A 24757-nucleotide genomic window follows, 5' to 3' on the forward strand; every position below is an offset into this window, starting at 1 on the left:
TAATGTGTTCCCCATAACGACGTTCATAACGACGTTCATAGTCTTGAAAAGTCCCAAGATGGATGAAAGCGCTAGACAATGCTGCTTTTAAAACTCTTTTTGTGTATTTAATTTTTAATATATATATATATATATATATATATATATATATATATATATATATATATATATATATATAATATATATATATATGAGGACGCAATGAATTTATCTCGGAAACAAGAGTTTAAACCTATAGACTTGTTTTCACGTCGTCTTTTTCAATGTTGCTGAAAGTTTACTCCGACTGTGAATGTGTTAAGAATATAATAAATAAAATATTCTAAATATCTGAATGTACATTGTATTCAATTCACTCTTAATCAGGTATGTTCAACAAATACCTGGGACTGAAAGAAAAGGATAATCCATAATATAGGTTTATAAACCTCAATATAATGATAATGTCACATTATATACCCTGTCTGAGAAGTGAATAATATTTTATAGTATATCCAATTAATATAAAGAAAACCCAATTGGACGAATGAAACGTCCAGATTTATACACGAGTTGAAATAATCCTTTATTCATTTCTTGAGATGTTTAATTTGTTTAAATGCATTAATAAAATAATTTTAATTCAAATCAGCTAATTATGCATCATCATATCTAAGTCTCTGTAAATTTAACTATATACTATACACGTACCTTTTGTTCAGGTAACTCAGGATATCTATTTATTGTCACATCCGTTTTTGTAGAACAAACTACTATCTACAATATTCAGTTCTACACACATTTTCAATATGGACTATGATACTATTATTTACCACTTAAATCCATTTGGAAAATATCAATTGTTTGTATGTCTAATTCTTAATATTGGAAGCAGTTTGAACAGCATGACATCATTGGTTTTAAATTTTATTATGACACAGCATATTCATAGGTATGTTTTTGCATATAATAAATTTCACAAAGTCGTAATTGTAAGAGTCAGCATGTAACGTGCTTGGGTGTGTATCAATATTTAGTTTCGGGAGTTAAACTAGTGGGTTTCCCCAACTATTTTTGAAGGAAATTCCATTTTTTAATGTTATGGAGGACCATAATACCAACACCTGCTTGATAATTAAAAAACTATACATTGGATTTTTTGATTTTTCAAATGACCCTTCATCCGCTGATTACAGCTTTAACAGAAAAAAACATCTCCTCCGTATTACCAAATCAAAATCATATATAATCATAAAGCATTTTGATTTGTAGTATGATAAATATTTTTGTTTCATATGTTTCAAATATCCATATATGAATAACATTTATTATCTTTAAAAAAAACCGAATTATCAGGTATTACGTGGTTGCAAATTATGCACTTATCGGATATATTATATATGCTAACTGCATGTGTAGTGAACACTTGTTGTCCTTCATATGCTTCCTGTCGATAAGTATTTTTTGGCGTTGTATAACGTCCTGACCTCCTGCACTGCATTGAAAAATTCCAATAATAATGAAAAATTTAGAGTGCTGTCGTAACTGCAGTGTGTATCGAAATCTTATTAGGTCTTTTCATTTTTCTGTGGAAAGACCTATTGATTTTGTTTTGATTATTGTTTAGGCTTTTCACTTTTCTGTGAAAAGACCTATTGATTTTGTTCTGATTTTTTTTCCTTCCGCCACTATTATTTCTTGCGTGTAATTTTTGTTCCGCAAGGTTTCGCTTAGATCTTATGTTTATGCGCCGTTGAAAATGATCCTGCTTAACCAAATACTTTTTTTTGTAAAAGTCATCTCCCCGAAAACTGTTTTCCTTGTGGGTGAATCTCCTCCGTAACCGTAAAAGAAACTGACAACTTTTTTTCCAAATTGCTCGTTATATCCTGATGTTTTGTCAAATTTTGACCGGACCCATATGAAGACTCCATATGAGAGTTATTTCCCTTCTGTATTTTACATAAGTGATATATTAATGTATTGCATAAATGGTAAGTACATGTAATAGAGACGTAAGGTATTTTGATTTGAGGTCCTTGGTTCCAAAAAATGAATTTTAATATAAAAATATTGTGACACATTTGTCTTTTAATTTATCAATAACGGTATTCCAAAGGGTACTAACTGTGCCTACCCATTAGTCGATTTTTTGGGGTTTTTGTTCTCATATGAAGCAGAACGCATACAAAACCTTCTCAAAGGCGAAAAACAATAAAACGTTTACTCGGATAATATGGATGTCTAAGGTGAAGTCAAGCTATCTATTCTACTTAGGCGGCGTGAATCAGATGTGGATACTAAAAAATTCCAAAGATCTGTTAGAGTCCATAATATCTGAGACTCTTTCAAAACAAGAATGGTCAACGTAGAAAAGTATCTTGTCTTATGGAGGAATAAATCGTACGTTTTAAAAAAACACTCTGATTAAGATAAAAAAAAAATGGTCTAAAAATGACATTGTCAAGATGCTTGATTGCTTAATTGACAACAAATTTGTTACGTTTGGAGGATGTGTTTTTCAAAAAGCAATCGGCTTGCCCATGGGAACCAACTGTGCTGTGTTCATCTGTTTGCCAACTTTTTTTGTAATTTGTTTATTTTTGACATAAAGACAGAAAACAATCAACCAGGATTACACACATGTACAGTTTTAAGTATGGTCTTAGAGATATTATTATATTACGTCAACTCTAAATAGCAAGACATAAAACAAAATATAACTATAATTTTCGTACAAGTTATATGAAATATTTAATTCACCTAGGACAGATTGTAATGGCAACCATTTCATATATATATATTCTCTTTGTGTAGGTGATAAATAATTTACCGTATGTTGTTCTATTCTTATACAATATTTCAAATATGCAATACTACCTTTCACAGAAGGTTTTTCTACTGAATTTTTACATCTATAAATACAAACTTTTAAAATCAACATTATATGTTGTACTGTATTATATGGGTCAAAAATTTCCCCAATACCAAAAATAACATCCTTTGCATCTATATGTTTCAGGCTAAATCCACATTTTAATAATACATTTTTAATTGCTATCCAAATATTGTTGCTGTATACATGTACACATTCCCAAAAGACATGCAATAAGCTTTTTTTGGTTTCAGTGCAAAAAGTGCACATTTCTGTTTCTGTTAAACCACATTTATAAAGAAAAGAGTTTGTTTGTGTATACAATTCTATGTAATAACCTGAACTGAAAATATAGAAATTTAGTGTTTTTTGTTGCTTGAAATGCAATGGAGTAGATTTCCCCCCAATCATCAATTTTAACACACAAATCCTCAGACCATTTGTTTTGTGATCTTGAAGGATTTTCTTTTAAATTTTCTAGAATTAGTTGATAATATTATTTACATGGTTTTTTTTTTCATTTTTAAGTTTTTCTACCATATCATTTTCAATAATATTTAATCTGCCGTAATCTGAAAATGTTTCTTCCAGATACCTGGGATTGCACTAACAAGACCATAATATTCAACAAACTCGGTTTTAACTGCATACTGAGTTTTAAGCTGTTCAAATGTCAGTATGTTTTTTTTTCATCTGAGATTAGATCATTTATAAAAAATAACCTCATTACAATAATTTCATAAATAAATGGCTTTTCACATCTTTTAATATTAATATTCAGCCAAATGGGTTGACTCAGGATAATTATGGCATTGTTTTCATTTTTCACCTTTTTTGGCTTCAATTTGGACAGATTTAGAAAAAAATGTCCCTCCAAAAACTTTTTTGCAATTGTTTCCAAACACTCTTTTGTCAGGTACAATATTTTATCCTCCCCCCCCTATTTTTCTATATAACTCAATCATATAATTTGCCAAGGGGAACGATTCAAGGGATCTAGCAATTTATAAAGCCATGACATTTTAAGGGACATACAAACACTTTCTAAATGGGGGAATTTTAAACCTCCCTTCATCATAATTATTTATAATAACCTTCCTTTTTATTTTTTCTGGTTTTCCTTCCCATAAGAATTTGATGAAAATTCCTTGTATTTCATGCATAACCTGAACTGGTGGATTTGGAAGTACTGTCAGAACCTGTACCAAAAGTGGGAGAGCCAAAGTTTTTATAACAATGGTTTTGCCAATATATGTCAAGTTTCTGTATGACCATAAACTGAGAAGGCTTTTCATGCTTTTATTTTTTTATGTATAGTTTTCTAAAGTTTTATCCTCGTTTAAGAGATTGAAACGATTTCTCAGCAGTTTAAACTTTCCTGATGTATTCCAATATAATTTCTTATTTGGTAACAGTTTTTCATTACTGCCTAATCTTGAGCCAACCCATATGGCTTCAGTCTTATCTACATTTACTCTCAAACCAGCACAAGCAGCAAAGCAATCAAAATGGGCAGAGCTTGTTTAAGAGATTCCTCATTTTCATCCAGAATCAGAGAGGAGTCATCTGCATATTGACTTAGTAAAAACTCTGAGTCGTTTACTGTGACACCAGATACATTTGGGTCATATTCTAAAGCTGCACTAAGTAGTTCCAACACAAGGATGAAGAGATGAGGGGATAAAGGATACCCTTGCCTAACCTCCCTAGCCAATGTAAAAAATTCTGTTAAATGTCCATTATTTGTAACTGCACTGGTAATGACTGTATAAAAACATTTTATCTATCTACAAAGTGTGGGGCCAAACCCATAAAAATCTAAAGTTTTTTTCAATAAAGGACCATTCGACCGTGCCGAAGGCTTTTTCAAAGTCAACCAGTAATAATAATCCTTGAATATCTTCTTCTAATTTATCTATCAAATCTGCAATAGTTCTGACACATTCACCAATGTATCTTCCTCTTAAAAATCCTTTTTGTGTCTGAATTATAATATTTTGCAGTAGAGGATTTTAATCTACTTGCTATGCAAGCAGATGCTAATTTATAGTCAACACAAAGTAAAGTAATGGAACGCCAATTGTTTATGAAATGTTTTTCTTTTCCCTCCTTTGATAAACATACTATTAGCCCTTGTCGCTGACTTACTGAAAGTTTTCCCTTTTCAAGGCTCTCATTCAGGCAATTGACAAGTGGAAATTTTATGTTATCTGTTTGCCAAATTTGTTCCTTTATTCCTATGAGGCTGACTACATACAGGAGCTTCTAAGGAAGAATGAAAAATAAAGAAGCTAGCATTATCTTTTAACCTCACTTTCCGCTATATACATGATGTCCTCTCACAGTATAGTTCAAAGATTGTTGACTATGTTGAAACCATTTATCCCATCGACTTTAAAATGAAGGATACAGATAAGTCTGTCTCATATCTTGACTCGGTTGAGAACAAAACTGTATGACTTGAGATGATTTCAGCTTCCCAATTCTTAACTTTCCATTTCTATGTAGCAAAAAGTAAAATAACAAAAATACCTAACTCCAAGGAGAATTCAAAACGTAAAGTCCCCCATCAACAATCCAGTACCATCTGCATATGGATTGTATATCTCCCAGTTGATACGATATTCCAGGGCTTAAATTTCATATAATTATTTCCTTGACAGAGGATTGCTGCTCACAAGGAATCTAATGAACCAAGAGTTTCAAGTGGTGAAGTTGAAATCATCCCTCCGAAATTTTTACGGACGCCATCACAAGTTGCCTGACCGTTATGAAATATCTTTTTACAGTAACTGTTGTCGACGGATATGATCAAATTGTTGTAACCACAATCCCGTCCACTTTTCCCCGAATGTGAAGTACAGAATAAGACTTATCACAGGCTTTGTACTTACACATATAACACGACAGGTGCCATATGTGGAGCAGGATCTGCTTACCTTTCTGGAGCACTTGATATCACCCCCGGGTTTTGATTGGGTTCATGTTGCTCAGTCGTTAGTTTTTTCTATGTTTTGTGTTGTATCGGGTGGATCTGTACGCAAACTTTAATGGTCGTTTTTGTGTTCTATTGTCGAAATAATAAAAATGTCCTTTATCTCTCTTCTCCCTCTTTCTCTGTCATGTATTGTTGAAGAACGTGCTTTTTTACAAGAGGGAAAATACTTTTGGAATTTTGTTAAAAGTAACCTGTAAATGGAAGTTTATATTTTTAAATCATTTTTGACTATGATAATTTATATCATAAGCTATCACCCTAAGGCCAAAATCTGTCACCCTCATATTTATCTCAAACATATTCATTGTCGACATGAGTTACCTTCCACGCAAAAATCAGACATCTTTCATGGAAATCATGACAAAAAAGGTCTTTAAATCTTTTCAACCTAAAAAAGTGTGAAAAAAATTGTTTGTGTTGCAGATGTCAAATTCCACATTATGACTTGGATCATTACTCCCCACCAGGTTCCGTATTCATCAATACAACAAACGGAGAACTGAACTACAATGTCACAGAATGTACGATAGAATTCAATGGTACCACAACAACATGTAATAGTTGGGTTTATGACCAGGGCTTGTTCAAGAGCACTATTATCTCAAAGGTAAAGTTCTATTATGTGCAGGAATAAAAGAGTGTAAAGAAACCAATCGTTTAACGTTTTGTTATGCAAATATCACAAGCAACACGACCGGTACCACATGTGGTGGAGGATCTACTTACTCTTCTGGATCACCTGAAATCACCCCAGTTTTGGTTGTGTTCGTGTTGCTCAGTCTTTAGTTTTCTATGTTGTGTTTTGTGAACTGTTGTTTGTATGTTGGTCTTTTTCTTTTTTAGACATAACGTTGTATATTTGTTTTCGAATTATGAATTTGAATGGCCTAATGATATCTTCCACCTCTCTTTCACATTTATTTCACAAACTTAGACACAAAATGATTTGCATATTTTCTGTTCTTCAATAAATTTGAATTCAAAATGGTTTTGTCAATAAATCCAGCAATAAAAACAATTTTTCTGAAGAATATAAAAAAATTTATAATCTTTATATATCGCTATTAAAATCATAAATTATATGATTTCTCGACACAGCATAGGACGTTTACCTTGTAGAATCATCCGGTCTCGCTCCATTTGGAATTTATTAGAATTCCTGAATTTTTGTTTGCTTCCTTGATTTATCTTTTTAATCATTTTATGAGATTTGTACACCAATCATGAACAGAATATTGTTAAATATTTTTAGTTTGACGTTGTTTGTGATGAGAAGTTTTTCCGGGCACACTTCTTGATGGCGCATTACATTGGATTGTTAGTGGGTTCGATATTGAGTGGATTTCTGTCAGACATGTAGGTATAGATTTAGCTTTGTTTTGTTGCTTTTTGTCTTAATGGTTACATACCATCTTCTATAATATATATACTTACATTGTGTTGCATAAGTAGTTATTCATTCTTACCTAAAGGATTTAGGATAAAAATATATAGTCACATTGACTTTTCCTGTTCAACAGTAAAATCAATCTTTTTTGGATATCCGAAAACACATCATAGATACTTGGATTAAAATTTTGTACGCTAGACGCGCGTTTCGTCTTAAAAAAACCTAAGATAATGGAGTGGGTGTCCGAACGAGAAACTAGTATAATTATTGTTTAGAGTTAAGCTGAGGCCCATCTCCGGGTGCGGGATTTTCTCGCTGTGTTGAAGACCCATTGGTGGCCTTGGGCTGTTTTCTGCTCTTTGGTCGAGTTGTTGTCTCTCTGACACATTCCCCGTATCCATTCTCAGTTTTATCATCAGTGACGCTCGAGTAAAAAAGTTATGAACGGCAAAATAAAGTACGAAATTGAAGAGCATTGAAGGAAACCTCCACCAATAGTGGCATCGACCCAGTGGTTGTAAATAAACTCTACTCAGATACCAGGAGTAAAAAAATCGTACGCCAGAAGACTCATCAGTGACACTCAAATTAAAATATTACAAAAGGGCTAAATAAATCACATAGTAGTAAAGCATCAAGGACCCAAAATGCCAAAGGTTTTGCAAAATACAGCTAAGATAATCTATTCTTGGGGTAGAAAATCCTAAGTTTTTAAAAGTTTTAGCTTTGCAAAATTATTGTACAAATTGACTGCCAGGTCGGATTTAGGACGATAAATCAGATGAGTTCTGTCGGAAGTGCAACACGATGTTTTTACCTGAAGGATGAAATAACTAGAGTAAAAACCGTCGTCACTGCTCGACCAGAGACATTCAGATTGATATTTTTGCTTTAATTACACATGAACTAAAATTAGACAAAAAGATGGAATTCTTCAAATGCTTAACAAAAAAATGAAAGTGTTAACAAGGTCAAACATCTAAAGATATAAATTGTTAATTATATGTTTTGTAGTATTGGGCGTAAACCAGTTCTTGTATTAGGAATTATGTCGATGCTGATAGCAATGGTGACTAGACCTTTCGTTCCAAGTTTGGAAATGGTGACCTTTTTGGAATTTATAAATGGTTTTGGAAGCATGGTTTCCTATATGATACCATTTGTTCTCCGTAAGTCAAAAACGCACATGAAAAAAAAAAGAAAAAAAACCAACAATAGCATGTGTCCCATTTCTATTGAGTATTAGTTGTGTTAAGAAATTCATTTATATATCTGATCAGAAAAACGTATAAAGACAGTTATTTCAGTGTAAATTTTCTGTAATAACCCTATATAGTAAAGACTAATACTGAAAACATTTAAGAGAACAAGATATTAAGTAAAATTTTATACGTTTATTCTTACTTGATATCTTGACACAATTTCTTATTTTGATATGCACTCGAAAAATGTGCAAAAGAAAAGGGTACTTTCTCGATTTATGTTTCCAGATATTGTAGTTTTTTCCATGTTTGCGGTAAAAGAAAAAAAAAAAAACAGTGTTTCAATATTTTCCCGAAAAGAACAAAAATAACACAATTTTTAAACGAAAACAAATTATTTCACATGTTAATGCCCCTAGACATAAACTATATTATTTTAGTATTAATGTATGGACTTTTTTTATATTGGCCCTGTAACATGACCGAGGTATTAATAATGGCCAAGGATGATTGTAATGGCCATGAGGCAACGCCGAGGGCCATTACAACTGTCCGAGGCCATTATCAATACCAAGGGCATGTTACAGGGCCAATATGAAAAGTCCATATTTATGCATAAAATAACATAAAAAAGTTTAATGATGTTCCGTGATTTGTAACGTCTTGAAACGGAAACATTTTATAATCACTGTTTCATTTCCGTAGAGGGAAAACGGTACTACTACATTTTCCCAGCATTAGGTTGGCCTTTTGTGTACCCAAGGCAGGTGAAGGAAGTCAACTTAGGAGCGCTGTGATTGGATGTAAGGGTACAATATTTTTTATTTATTTATCTATGAATAACTGCAGTGTGTATATTTACAATATAAATTTTGAAACCTATTGAAATATTTTCTAGAGAATTATTCGAAAATTCTTCATGATACTATTTGGCTTCAATTTTAAAAACAGAATAATAAAGTACTAACACCACACATAACTGTTTTCTCAAGGTTTTTATTATAAAAAAGTGGTAAATTTAGAAAATGCTAGTATTGTCGCCTATGGCAGAATAAATACTACCGTTATGTTGTTTTCTGATCATTAAGTCTGGGCACGCCTTGTCTTTCACGATAAAAATAATGTGTTGACTGATCTTTCACGATCAATTTTGATTTAAAATCATCAAAATTATAAGTTTTCAACAATAATAGGAACTTTTTCAAGCACATTTAATAGCATACTTATATTTTACTGGACTTTCTAATACAATAAAGATTAAGTTTCAAATATATCATGATATATTGGAATGCGACCATTACGACGTTACGCACGGTATTCGATCAATTTTTCATTTGACCATTTCTTGATGCATAAGTGGGACACAAAACAAATCAATTCTACGCAGAGTAAATTGTCTTGATTCATCATTTGAATCGATATTCAATAAAACCTGATTTTAATAAATTCAATGTTATGTTTTATTATGTAATAGTCCAGTTGCCAATTACCGTTATTGACCCTGTATTTAGAGATCCCTATTTAAGTTGTCTCCCTTATAAGGGACATTAATTTTTATTTATAATGGAGAGATAGCAGAAAGTGCAAATTTACCTGTGCGTAATGTGAGTAATCTTTAAGGTTTTCAAATCTTTCAATTACATTAATTTGTTGTTCAGCTAAATACTTTTGACAGATTCAGATTCAGATTCAATAGTTTATTAAAGTCTCACCACTTGAATAACATTATACATTCCAATATACATATAAAACATTGCGTATAACATGAAATATTGGATAACATATATAAAACATATTGTATATTAAAACTAACAGTAAAATATTATTAGCTTCAAATACATGTACTAAAACATATACAAGTGCCATTCTATTAAGAATTATGAGAGACTAATATTAAAGGATTAATTATATACAATATTTCACACAATTTTAAAACTATATATATCTAAGATTTAAAATACATCATTAGCTATATACAAATAAAAAATTTGTTCTTCTACATAAAATATTAAAGCAGGTTTTAGCAACTACCTGACATAGTTCTTCATTACTGAATAAAAATATAAATTTTTCGTCAAAAGACCAGTTATAAAATTGATCGTTATGTTTCACTGCTTCATTAAACAATATATTTCGAAGGTCGGCATATAAAGGACATAACGTAATTACATGTTTCTCATCTTCAATTTCGTTATTACACATAAAACAACATCTTTCATTTATTGGCTTTTTCTCATATCGTCCTGTTTCTATTTTAAGTGGCGCAACGCCACATCTAAATTTTGCATAAGCACTTCTAAATTTAATAGACATTTTTTGTTTTAAATATAACTCTGTACAATATTGTGACTTATATAGCTTATAAGTACGAAGCTTGTTACCATTACTCTGTGACAAAATTTTCGTTTGCCATTCTACAATATATTTATTAAATAAAACATTTTCAATTTGAAGAACAATATTCTTATGCAGCACATTATCAATTGTAGTATACAAATCAAAGTTACAATCTTTAAATTTTTTCATGACTCTATTACACCAGTTTTTCTTATTATTTACAGCATTTTTATGTGACCATTTGAAAACTTTATAATTCATTCTGTCATTAGTCATAGAACTACATCTTGCCCAATGCCTGAAGACACATGTCCATTGTTTTACACTAGGAGGTCTCCAGCCCATGTCCCCGTTAATTGCATCATTTGGCGTATACTTGCCAACACCCATAAAAAAAACCTGATAGCTCTGTTCTGGACAGCGTTGACACAGGAAAAAGAACGAGTGCCCCAAATGGATGCACCGTAGCTTATTACTGGCCAGACCAGAGTATCAAATAATGTTGTAAAGGTACTGTACTGGAAACCACCATGTGCTTTACATTTAACAATCAATAAACTTAGAGCTCGACTTGCAGACCTTGCTACAGCTTTAGCCATCTCGTTATAATCGAGATATTTTGTCAACAGTAGACCCAAATATTGGTAACAAGATACTATTTGTACTGTATTATTATTTAACAAAAAACATTTAGATGTTTGTTGAACCGAAGGGTTCCTAAAATGAACAACTTTAGTTTTATCTAAGTTCACATTCATACAATTGGTAACACACCAATAACTTAATACATCTAATAGAGTTTGTAAATTATTTTCATTTTCAGCAATAAATACAATGTCATCAGCATATAAAAGTATACCAACTTTTTCACCATCAATGTCTACACCAGTGTCTAGTGCTTTTATTACATCAATTAAACTATTAATAAAAATGTTGAACATAATAGGCGATAATACACATCCTTGTTTTAAACCTGAATTAACGCTAAACCAGTCTGTCATATTGCCATTAAGTTTAATACAACATTCTACATGTGAATATATAGCTTTCAATGTACATAAAAAATGTGTACTAATTCCTAAATCATCTAATTTTGTAAACAATAATTTTCTACTAACAGTATCATATGCTTTTTTAAAATCTATGAAAGCTGTAAATGTTGATAATTTTTTCAATTTTCTAGTTTCAATAATTGAAGTTAATGTATTAAGATGGTCAATGGTACTTCTACCTTTACGGAAGCCATTTTGCTCGTCATGAATAATATCTCTATCATCTAACCAATACACTAATCTATCATTCAGTATACTGCAATATAATTTATATGCACAAGGAGCTAAAGTTATGCCCCTATATGACAAAGGATCTCGTGGATCTGAAGTTGAAGACTTAGGAATTGGGGTTATAATACTTTTACCCCATACAGAAGGAATTTTTCCATACTTGAAACATATATTAAATAATTTATGCAAAATTAACATCAACGCATTATTTTTAAATAATTCTACTGACAATTGATCAATACCTGGCGACTTGCCATTTTTACTTTTAGCAATTGCATTTACTACTTCTTCAAACAATATTTCCCTATCTAAAAAATCATCAGAAATATTAATATTGCCATTAGTTTCAATAGTCTGATTATTACAATTTAATAATTTATCAAAACAGTTTTTCCATTTATTTAACACAGTGTTTGTATCTGTACTAGTTGTCCCATCGTCTAGTGTCACTTCCATCGGTATAGATTTCTGTCGTTCGTTTCCAACTCCAACTTGACCAATCTTCTTCCAGAACTCTCGCGGATCCCGTTTTTGGTCATCTAGAAGCTGTTCCTGACTGTTGTACCAAAACTGACGTTTAGCTTTCTGACTGCTTTTGTCAAACAATTTCCGTTTTTCCACAAATATCATCAGAAATTAATTTTCATGAACAATTAGTTAAACCGCCGATACATCACTTTTAATTCCTCAAAGCATCGGCATTTGCCAATTTTGTCCGGTATAGAACCAGTCTACAAGTAAAAAGGGAGGTAATTCGATTAAAAAGTGTGTAATAACAGAATCAAATCGGTAATTGGCAAATGGACTATTAAGCAATGATACCGTGTTCATACTGCCATTTTTACCGTCTAAGACGTAACAACAAGAACCAACCATCCAAATATAAACGAATAAGAAACACAAACTGTTAAATGGATTTCGATAAAATGTGTACAGGTGGGATATAATATAATTATATTCATGGTGTGAAACGTCACGATAGATATCATAGCGCGCAGGTTGCAATCTAGCGGTCATTTTCGAAATTCGATAGAGCTGTAAGATTTGAAAATTGGAGTACACAAAAATAAAAGCAAGCACTTCGATATTATAATATTTTCACATAAACTATAATAGAAAAGGTATGTCACCTCAACATTAAAATGTGATTTTATCAGATTGTACGAACATATTTTTATTTTTAACATAAATTATATCATTTTAATTTTTTTCAGTATTTCCCGTGTCTCCCTCAAATGTTACCATAGAGCCATTGTTCAAGATATTTCATTACCATGATAATTTATGGTATTTTACAATTTTTGACAGACAAATGAACTATGAAAACATATATTACTACTGAAATGTGATTTTTTAAAAGATTTGTTTAAGCCTTCAATGTTGAGGAAACGCTCAATTTTCATCAAGTTGTCCGTGTCTCCCCAAAATGTCACCACGTCCAAATTGAACGTTTTTTTGCACGGAACCTTAATGTAACGTAATGTATTAATTTTATTTTCCATTGACTGAAAGTGTTACATGTATATGTCTTTTGCATTTGACAAGTTCTGTATAATGACATAATTTTGGGAGATAATGTTTTTATAATTTCTTTTAAAAGGTTACAAATCAACATGTGTGAACATTTGACTCTATCAAAGTTTTGTTAGCTACAAATGTACGTGCTGATCTTAAAAACGTCGAAGATCTCGTATAAAAACAAAAATTTCATGCAAAGGGTTAATTATTTTTTATGCAAACAATTTGCCCTTGTAAAGCTAAAAGTGTGGTTGATAAATATATGTAGCACAAGCTTTAATGATACCGAAGCTTTCGTTTTTGGAACCCAGTAACAGATATGTCTCTGCTAGTACGAATGTTTGTTATATACACCAACAGTAATTTCCACGCATCCGACAGACGCATGTGAAAAATACTCATTCTTTTTCAAGGACTGTAAATCACTTTTTAATTTTAAATAAATGAACAATTCCAAACTGAAATTTTCATCACAAAATCTGAGGATGAAATTGAAATTAAGGATCAAGCAAACAGGATTACTTTTCATTACAATCTTCTTGAAAAACCCATATTTCAGAATTTGATATTACGGATAAAAAGGCGCTCGTTTTCTAAAAGACCCTGAAATTATTCGCGAACTGTATTTGAAAACTACAGTTCAAGGCGGGTTGGTAGAATTTAAACTCTTGAAGCTCAAAACAGCTTTGGTACCGACTGTTTCCAAGCAATATGTAAGCTTCGATACTAGTGATGACGGAATTCTGACTATCATTGAAGATATATATTTTGCAAGAATTGACATTCTTTGGCAACGACAATCATTTGAATTATATAATTTCAATAAGTTTGTATGTCAAAAACATATAATCAGTAACCTTAACAGTCTATTTTTTAAATAAATAGTTAAACATCAAAATGCCAGCTGTATTTAAAAATGTGCAAAGCTTTGACGTTCTGTACAGAAATCGGCTGAAATAATAGAAAAACTACGTCGGGTAACGTTACCATTTACTAAATCAAACACCGTGTCTATAGATACAAAACGTGACTTTTCTTAATGATTCTCATTGGATTGTGTGTCGCCTTTTGTGTTTTTTTAAAATTAGTACTAGTTTTTTTTAACTTAGTAGGAATAAGGACTAATTTTGACAGACATATTTTTTTCAGATTTGTTCAACCTTTTGAAAATGCAGCAGATTTTTTTTCACAGATTTTGAAGTAGAATTACAATTAATTACATTCACGGTCCGAAACCAGATCTTTCACGATCCGATAGTAATGCTTGACCACCGTTACTTATTCTTTCACCATCATTTTGCTCGATATACCGAATGACACCCGTGTTCTAGATCTACACGATAGATTCACTAAATACACAGAAAACGAAAAATGCACTTAACACAATTCCAACATGCACTTACCAAAACCAAACGCTTAGAAATAATGTATCTATTGCTGTTCCCTATTCTAATGTGATAGTGAAGCCTTCATGCAGGGAAAAGCTGACACCAAACTGCAAGTTCGTCGATGTATGTTTTCGTTGAAATACCCGATTAATAATACCAGAAAAACATACACAAATTAACCTACCTTCTATAACAATAGAAACATGTCTAATACTTGTAAAAAAAAAAAAACAAAACAAAAAACAAAACGAAAACAACACTTTAGAATGTAAAAAAGTATATAAGACTTAGAAACAGGTTGAAAACAAGGCTTGTGCCGAGCATTTCTATCCTGTTTTGAGCCGAGTACAAATTAAATGTATATTTCGATACATGTATAACATAATATTGCTATACATTTATGAGAACTTACAGTCTATACGTCCTGTTATTATAAAATTGAGAATGGAAATAGGGAATATGTCAAAGAGACAACAACCCGACCAAAGAGCAGAAAACAGCCGAAGGACACTAATGTGTCTTCAAAACAGCGAAAAAATCCCGCACCCAGAGGCGGGCTTCAGCTGGCCCCTAACTAAAAATGTGTACTAGTTGAGTGAAAATGGACGTCATACTAAACTCCAAAACATATAAATGAACTAAAATTTAAAAAACCATACAAGACTAACAAAGGCCAGATGCTCTTGACTTGGGACAGGCGCAAAAAAGCGCTTATATTGACAATAATCATATTTTGGTATTGATTGATACTTTAGTCTGGGTTACATGATTTATTTATTAGTTTTTATTGGCTTTGAACTAGCTTTCAGTACTAGTACGAGTACTCTGAGATCGTTACTTAGTGTTTTTTCTTGTTAAGTTAGTTGATTTTTTATGCATCATGCTGATCTGATGAGTCAAACAATTTCCAACTGATTTTTACAGTTTGTCGTTATGTTGTACTGTTACACCACTGTCCTAGATTAGGGAAGAGTTGAGCAGTCACAAACATGTTTAACCCCGCCACATTTATTTATATATGTGCCTGTCCCAAGTCAGTTATTCAAGTTGTCGTCCTTTGCTGTCTGTCATATTTTGTTTTTGGTCATAAATCATACCAGTGTTTTTGTTTGCCTGATTGAATTATTTCATATATTTTCATGTCAGGGCCTTTCAGCAGCTGACTATAAGGTATGGTTTTGCTAATTTTTGAAGGTCGTACAGTGACCTGCAATCGCTTCATTTGGATATTTGTCACAGTGGCAACCGTACCATTTCTCCTTATCTTATGTTTATAATGGTTGCTATTTTTAAAACTGCCACTAATTCAAATGTTCCAAATATATTAATTACATTAGATGTATGTTTCATAATAATACATTATTCTGATTGAATACACTGCAATCTCGCGTTATTCCTTAACCAATTTCATTACACAATAAAATTTATAAATTGTGATGAAACGAGGTCCCACAATAAAGTGCACATGTAAATCAAATGAAAACTTGATAAAAATCGTGTTTTCATGATCCTAGCTAAAAAATGTAATTATATAAGTATTGAATGCTTCTTTTTGTAACTTCATAGGGTTGTAAAAGCGTTGAACATGCGCAAATTTTTAGAATGAAGCGCTTCCGCGCCTCATACAAAATGTACTTCGTCAACGCTTTTACACCCCAATGAAGTTACAAAAAGAAGCATTCAATTCTTAAGAAATATTTCGTAAAAAAAACACCAATTTTGAATTTGAAGCGGCTCGATGACGAAAAAATTCCGCGAACCTGTATTTATTTTTGATAACATAAACAAAAACCCTACGGAGTTTCATTACCAATGTCACAACCAATGAATTATAAGGTAATGCAGTGACTGTATATTACAAATATTTATACAGTCAATTCAAGTTGACTGCCCAAATAGCACAGCAGTAATGTTGATAAAAACTGTTAACTAAAGATTATGATTAGTGAATTACAATGTAAGTGTATTTTCATTTATATTTGAGTTGTTTATGCTATATCATTTAAGGTTTATGCAGAAGATTTTAGTAGGCAATTTCTTGCATGCACTAGCTGTGAAATATATCTTAAAATGAAAATACTTTTGTTTATAGTTACAGAATTGGTAGGACCAAAAATGAGACTGTTTGCTTCGTTTTGTGTTTATCTCGGATTTTGTGTTGGTCTATACTTACTTTTGATTCTTGTGTATTTTATACGAGAATGGAAACTTCTAATGTGGGCTATCGGTGTACCAATTGGTATATTTGCATTGATAGTAATTTTGTAAGTACATGTATTTACCAAATTTCATATATAAATATATGCTTTTTTTTTAAATTTTAAGATTTGTTCGATACTGATAAGAGATAACAGAGAAGAAAATGAATTTATATCGTATATTTGAAAACTGGAGTATTTAAAAAAAGAGACGGAAAATACGAAGGGTGCATTAAAATACAAAGGGTGCATAAAAATCTACAAAGGGTGCATAAAAAACTCAAAGTTGAAGAAAAACTGACAACCTCACGAAAAAAACCCGAAATCGACGAAAAGACGAACAATTCCCCAAAACACGACATCGAAAACAACTTGCACCCCCCCCCCCCCCCCAAAAAAAAACCAACCCAACAAAACAAAACAAAAAAAACAGGGATTTACTCAGGTGCTCCGAGAGGGAAAGCAGTTCCTGCTCTGCGCGTGGCATCCGTCATGTTGATCGTACATTATTAATCCAATGAAAAGTCTCGTTCGGTGATGTCATAATCGAGGACTTAATTAACGATAATTTGATCTAATATAAACATAAGGAGATGTGGTAGATTGCTGATGAGATCTAATATAAACATAAGGATATGTGGTAGATTGCTGATGAGATCTAATATAAACATAAGGAGATGTGGTAGATTGCTGATGAGATCTAATATAAACATAAGGAGATGTGGTAGATTGCTGATGAGATCTAATATAAACATTAGGAGATGTGGTAGATTGCTGATGAGATCTAATATAAACATAAGGAGATGTGGTAGATTGCTGATGAGATCGAATATAAACATAAGGAGATGTGGTAGATTGCTGATGAGATCGAATATAAACATAAGGAGATGTGGTAGATTGCTGATGAGATCTAATATAAACATAAGGAGATGTGGTAGATTGCTGATGAGATTATTATACACCAAACTTAATTATTTGTCACCCGACATGAAAAATAAGAAAACTAACTGTCTAATTTATAACAATCTAATTTACATTAAACAAATGTGACATATATGAACCTACGACAACCACTGAACTACAGGGTCCTGACTTGGTAGCACATACAAACTATGGCGGGTCGAACATGTTTGGAGGCGTCTAACCCTTCCCTAACCTGGGACAATGGTGTTGTATCACAATATAAGAATACACTGGAAAAATCAGTTGCAAAAACTAAATGGCTTATCTCAATAAATCGATTCATGCAAAAAAAAAAGTAACTAAAATAAAAACAATAAAAACAAAGAACCGATATAAGAGTACTTGCAGTTACTTAATATAAAAAAGAAGATGTGGTATGATTGCGAATGAGACAACTCTCCACAAGAGACCAAAATGACACAGAAATTAAAAACTTTAGGTAACCGTACGGTCTTCAACAATTAGCAAAGCCCATACCGCATAGTCAGCTATAAAAGGCCCCGAAATGATAATGTAAAACAATTCAAACGAGAAAACCAACGGCCTTATTTATATATAAAAAATGAACGAAAAACAAATATGTAACATAAAAACAAACGACAACCACTGAATTACAGGCTCCTGACTTAGGACAGGCACATACATACATAATGAGCCGGGGTTAGACATGTTAGCGGGATCCCAACCGTTCCCCTAACCTGGGGCAGTGGTATAACAGTACAACATAAGAACGAACTATAAAAATCAGTTGAAAAAGGCTTAACTCATCAGATGGACAAAAATACAAGTGGACGTGGCCGGGTACTTCTACATCCCAACAACAAAAAGACACTAGGAACAGATCTGAGAGTATACTCGCAGTTAACGGAAAGCTAGTTCAAAGCCACTAACAACTAATAAAAAATTCATGCATCTAAGACTAATTTATCCATCCGTACACATCCAACATCCAATGGATTTGGTGTAAAGACTTCATAAACAGTCAGAGAAAAATATGACCTTGTGCAATGCCAAGATACATGTATCGACTTATAGATTTAAAACTAGTTCAAAGCCAGTTACAACTAATATATAAATAATGTTCTCCTAGACTGCAGTATCAATTAGTACACATCCAACCGATGTAGTGTAAACACGTCATAAACAGTTGGAGAAACGCAAGACCTCAATGCCAAATATAAGTAAAAAGTATCAACGGGATGTATGATCATGAGTACTTATAACTGTACACATTTAGCAATATATATTTAGCTGGGTTTTATTTTTTTCAAAAACAAAATCAATGTTAGTACCGATGAAAACAATATTTAAACATTTTATTTAAATGTTAAATTGATAACCTTTAAAATGACATTAATCAAAAGATCAATAAGGTTACAGGTATCGTTACTAAATTCTTGGGATCTATAAAAAAAGGATGAAAGATACCATAGGGACAGTCAAACTCATAAATCGAAAACATTAAACTGACAACGCCTGGCTCAAAATGAAAGAAGACAAACATTAACATATGACACAAAATAGAAAACTAAAGAATAAGCAACACGAACCCCACCAAAAATTAGAGGTAATCTCAGGTGTTTCGGAAGGGTAAGCAGATCCTGCTCCACATAAACTGTACAAATTAGGATGTAATAACCCGATTTTATTACGAACTTTACACGTACAGCCAAACTACCTATCCAAATCCTTGTATCAATAACATTGAGAATGGAAATGGGGAATGTGCCAAAGAGACAACAACCCGAACATAGAAAAAAAAGAAAAAAAACAACAGCAGAAGGTCACCAACAGGTGGCTCCTGACTTGGGACAGGCGCAAAAATGCGGCGGGGTTAAACATGTTTGTGAGATCTCAACCCTCCCTCTATACCTCTAGCCAATGTAGAAAAGTAAACGCATAACAATACGCACATTAAAATTCAGTTCAAGAGAAGTCCGAGTCTGATGTCAGAAGATTTAATCAAAGAAAATAAACAAAATGACAATAATACATAAATAACAACAGACTACTAGCAGTTATCCAGACTCCAATTAAACTGACTGAAAGATTATGATTTCATCATATGAACATCAGGCACAATCCTTCCCGTTAGGGGTTTAGTATCATTCCATCATAACATATATGAGAAGAACATAACCCGTGTCATGCCAACAACTGGTTTTTGAATAAATGTGTTTAGTTTTGATGCAAAGACCCTATATGTGAATCAATATTAACGCCAAAATATACAATCTTTAATGTCTACACGTACAGCCAAACTACCTATCCAAATCCTTGTATCAATGTCTACATTTACAGCCAAACTAAATATCCAAATCCTTGTATCTATGTCTACACGTACAGCTAAACTACCTATTTAAATAATTGTATCTATGTCTATACGTACATCCAAACTACCTATCCAAATCCTTGTACATGTATCTATATATGTCTACACGTACATCCAAACTACCTATCCAAATCCTTGTATCTATGTCTATACGTACATCTAAACTACCTATCCAAATCTGTGTATCTATGTCTATACGTACATCCAAACTACCTATCCAAATCCTTGTATATATGTCTACACGTACAGCCAATCTACCTATCCAAATCTGTGTATCTATGTCTTCACGTACAGCCAAACTACCTATCAAAATCCTTGTATCTATGTCTACACGTACAGCCAAACTACCTATCCAAATCCTTGTACTTGTATCTATGTCTACACGTACAGCCAAACTACCTATCCAAATCCTTGTACATGTATCTATGTCTACACGTACATTCAAACTACTTATCCAAATCCTTGTATTAATGTCTACACGTTCAGCCAAACTACATATCCAAATCATTGTATCTATGTCTACACGTACAGCCAAACTACCTATCCAAATCCTTGTATTAATGTCTACACGTACAGCAAAACTACCTATCCAAATCCTTGTATCTATGTCTACACGTACATCCAAACTACCAATCCAAATCTGTGTATCTATGTCTACACGTACAGCTAAATTACCTATCCAAATCCTTGTATCTATGTCTACACGTACAGCCAAACTACCTATCCAAATCCTTGTATCTATGTCTTCACGTACAGCCAAACTACCTATCCAAATCCTTGTATTAATGTCTACACGTACAGCAAAACTACCTATCCAAATCCTTGTATCTATGTATACACGTACATCCAAACTACCAATCCAAATCTGTGTATCTATGTCTACACGTACAGCTAAATTACCTATCCAAATCCTTGTATCTATGTCTACACGTACATCCACACTACCTATCCAAATCATTGGATCTATATCTATACGTACATCCAAACTATCTATCCAAATAATTGTATCTATGTCTATACGTACAGCCAAACTACCTATCCAAATCTGTGTATCTATGTCTACACGTACATCCAAACTACCTATTTAAATCTGTGTATCTATGTGTACACGTACAGCGAAACTACCTATCCAAATCCTTGTATCTATGTCTATACGTACAGCCAAACTACCTATCCAAATCCTTGTATCTATGTCTTCACATACAGTCAAACTACCTATCCAAATGATTGTATCAATGTCTACACGTACAGCCAAACTACCTATTTAAATAATTGTATCTATGTCTATACGTACATCAAAACTACCTATCCAAATATTTGTATCTATGTCTACACGTACAGCCAAACTACCTATCCAAATCCTTGTATCTATGTATACACGTACATCCAAACTACCTTTCCAAATCCTTGTATCTATGTCTATACGTACAGCCAAACTACCTATCCAAATCCTTGTATCTATGTCTTCACGTAAGTCAAACTACCTATCCAAATCATTGTATCAATGTCTACACGTACAGCCAAACTACCTATTTGAATAATTGTATCAATGTCTATACGTACATCTAAACTACCTATCCAAATCTGTGTATCTATGTCTATACGTACATCTAAACTACCTATCCAAATCTGTGTATCTATGTCTACACGTACAGCCAAACTACCTATCCAAATCCTTGTATCAATGTCTACACTCACGGCCATACTACCTATCCAAATCCTTGTAGCTATGTCTATACGTACATCCAAACTACCTATCTAAATCTGTGTATCTATGTCTACACGTACATCCAAACTACCTATCCAAATCATTGTATCTATGTCTACACGTACAGCTAAACTACCTATCCAAATCTCTGTATCTATGTCTTCACGTACAGCTAAACTACCTATCCAAATCCTTGTATCTATGTCTACACGTACATCCAAACGACCAATCCAAATCATTGTATCAATGTCTACACGTACAGCCAAACTACCTATCCAAATCATTGTATCTATGTCTACACGTACAGCTAAACTACCTATCCAAATCCTTGTATCTATGTCTACACGTACATCCAAACTACCTATCCAAATCATTGTATCTATATCTATACGTACATCTAAACTACCTATCCAAATAATTGTATCTATGTCTTTACGTACAGCCAAACTACCTATCCAAATCTGTGTATCTATGTCTACACGTACATCCAAACTACCTATTTAAATCTGTGTATCTATGTCTACACGTACAGCCAATCTACTTATGCAAATCCTTGTATCTATGTATATACGTACAGCCAAACTACCTATCCAAATCCTTGTGTCTATGTCTTCACGTACAGTCAAACTACCTATCCAAATCATTGTATCAATGTCTACACGTACAGCCAAACTACCTATTTAAATAATTGTATCTATGTCTATACGTACATCCAAACTACCTATCCAAATCTTTGTATCTATGTCTACACGTACAGCCCAACTACCTATCTAAATCCTTGTATCTATGTATACACGTACATCCAAACTACCTATCCAAATCCTTCTATCTATGTCTTCACGTACAGTCAAACTACCTATCCAAATCATTGTATCAATGTCTACACGTACAGCTAAACTACCTATTTAAATAATTGTATCAATGTCTACACGTACAGCCAAACTACCTATCCAAATCCTTGTATCTATGTCTATACGTACATCTAAACTACAATGTACCTATCCAAATCTGTGTATCTATGTCTACACGTACAGCCAAACAACCTATCCAAATCCTTGTATCAATGTCTACACTCACGGCCATACTACCTATCCAAATCCTTGTAGCTTATGTCTATACGTACATCCAAACTACCTATCCAAATCCTTGTATCGATGTCTACACGTACAGCCAAACTACCTATCGAAATCCTTGTATCTATGTCTACACGTACAGCCAAACTACCTATCCAAATCTGTGTATCTATGTCTACACGTACATCCAAATTACCTATCCAAATCCTTGTATCTATGTCTTCACGTACAGCTAAACTACCTATCCAAATCCTTGTATCTCTGTCTACACGTACATCCAAACTACCAATCCAAATCATTGTATCAATGTCTACACGTACAGCCAAACTACATATCCAAATCCTTGTATCTATGTCTACACGTACATCCAAACTACCTATCCAAATCATTGTATCTATATCTATACGTACATCTAAACTACCTATCCAAATAATTGTATCTATGTCTTTACGTACAGCCAAACTACCTATCCAAATCTGTGTATCTATGTCTACACGTACATCCAAACTACCTATTTAAATCTGTGTATCTATGTCTACACGTACAGCCAATCTACTTATGCAAATCCTTGTATCTATGTATATACGTACAGCCAAACTACCTATCCAAATCCTTGTATCTATGTCTTCACGTACAGTCAAACTACCTATCCAAATCATTGTATCAATGTCTACACGTACAGCCAAACTACCTATTTAAATAATTGTATCTATGTCTATACGTACATCCAAACTACCTATCCAAATCTTTGTATCTATGTCTACACGTACAGCCCAACTACCTATCCAAATCCTTGTATCTATGTATACACGTACATCCAAACTACCTATCCAAATCCTTGTATCTATGTCTATACGTACAGCCAAACTACCTATCCAAATCCTTCTATCTATGTCTTCACGTACAGTCAAACTACCTATCCAAATCATTGTATCAATGTCTACACGTACAGCTAAACTACCTATTTAAATAATTGTATCAATGTCTACACGTACAGCCAAACTACCTATCCAAATCCTTGTATCTATGTCTATACGTACATCTAAACTACCTATCCAAATCTGTGTATCTATGTCTACACGTACAGCCAAACTACCTATCCAAATCCTTGTATCAATGTCTACACTCACGGCCATACTACCTATCCAAATCCTTGTAGCTTATGTCTATACGTACATCCAAACTACCTATTCAAATCCTTGTATCTATGTCTACACGTACAGCCAAACTACCTATCGAAATCCTTGTATCTATGTCTACACGTACATCCAAACTACCTATCCAAATCATTGGATCTATGTCTACACGTACAGCCAAACTACCTATTTAAATAATTGTATCTATGTCTATACGTACATCCAAACTACCTATTCAAATCTTTGTATCTATGTCTATACGTACATCTAAACTACCTATCCAAATCTGTGTATCTATGTCTACACGTACATCCAAATTACCTATCCAAATCCTTGTATCTATGTCTTCACGTACAGCTAAACTACCTATCCAAATC

General features: G+C 32.8%; 1 protein-coding gene across 1 annotated transcript in view; it reads left to right on the forward strand.

The window, feature by feature from the left end:
* The first annotated feature begins 749 nt into the window (after positions 1 to 749).
* Positions 750 to 24757, forward strand: part of LOC139527316 (organic cation transporter protein-like) — a 30389-nt gene continuing 6381 nt past the window's right edge. The window contains exons 1-5 of the mRNA XM_071322677.1: positions 750 to 931; positions 6276 to 6459; positions 7105 to 7208; positions 8257 to 8411; positions 17063 to 17234. Of these exons, the coding sequence (XP_071178778.1) occupies positions 789 to 931; positions 6276 to 6459; positions 7105 to 7208; positions 8257 to 8411; positions 17063 to 17234 (758 nt within the window). The 5' untranslated portion in view covers positions 750 to 788. The remainder of the gene's footprint in view (positions 932 to 6275; positions 6460 to 7104; positions 7209 to 8256; positions 8412 to 17062; positions 17235 to 24757) is intronic.

The sequence above is a fragment of the Mytilus edulis genome, chromosome 6 (genome assembly GCF_963676685.1).
Source record: "Mytilus edulis chromosome 6, xbMytEdul2.2, whole genome shotgun sequence".
Lineage (NCBI taxonomy): Eukaryota > Metazoa > Mollusca > Bivalvia > Mytilida > Mytilidae > Mytilus > Mytilus edulis.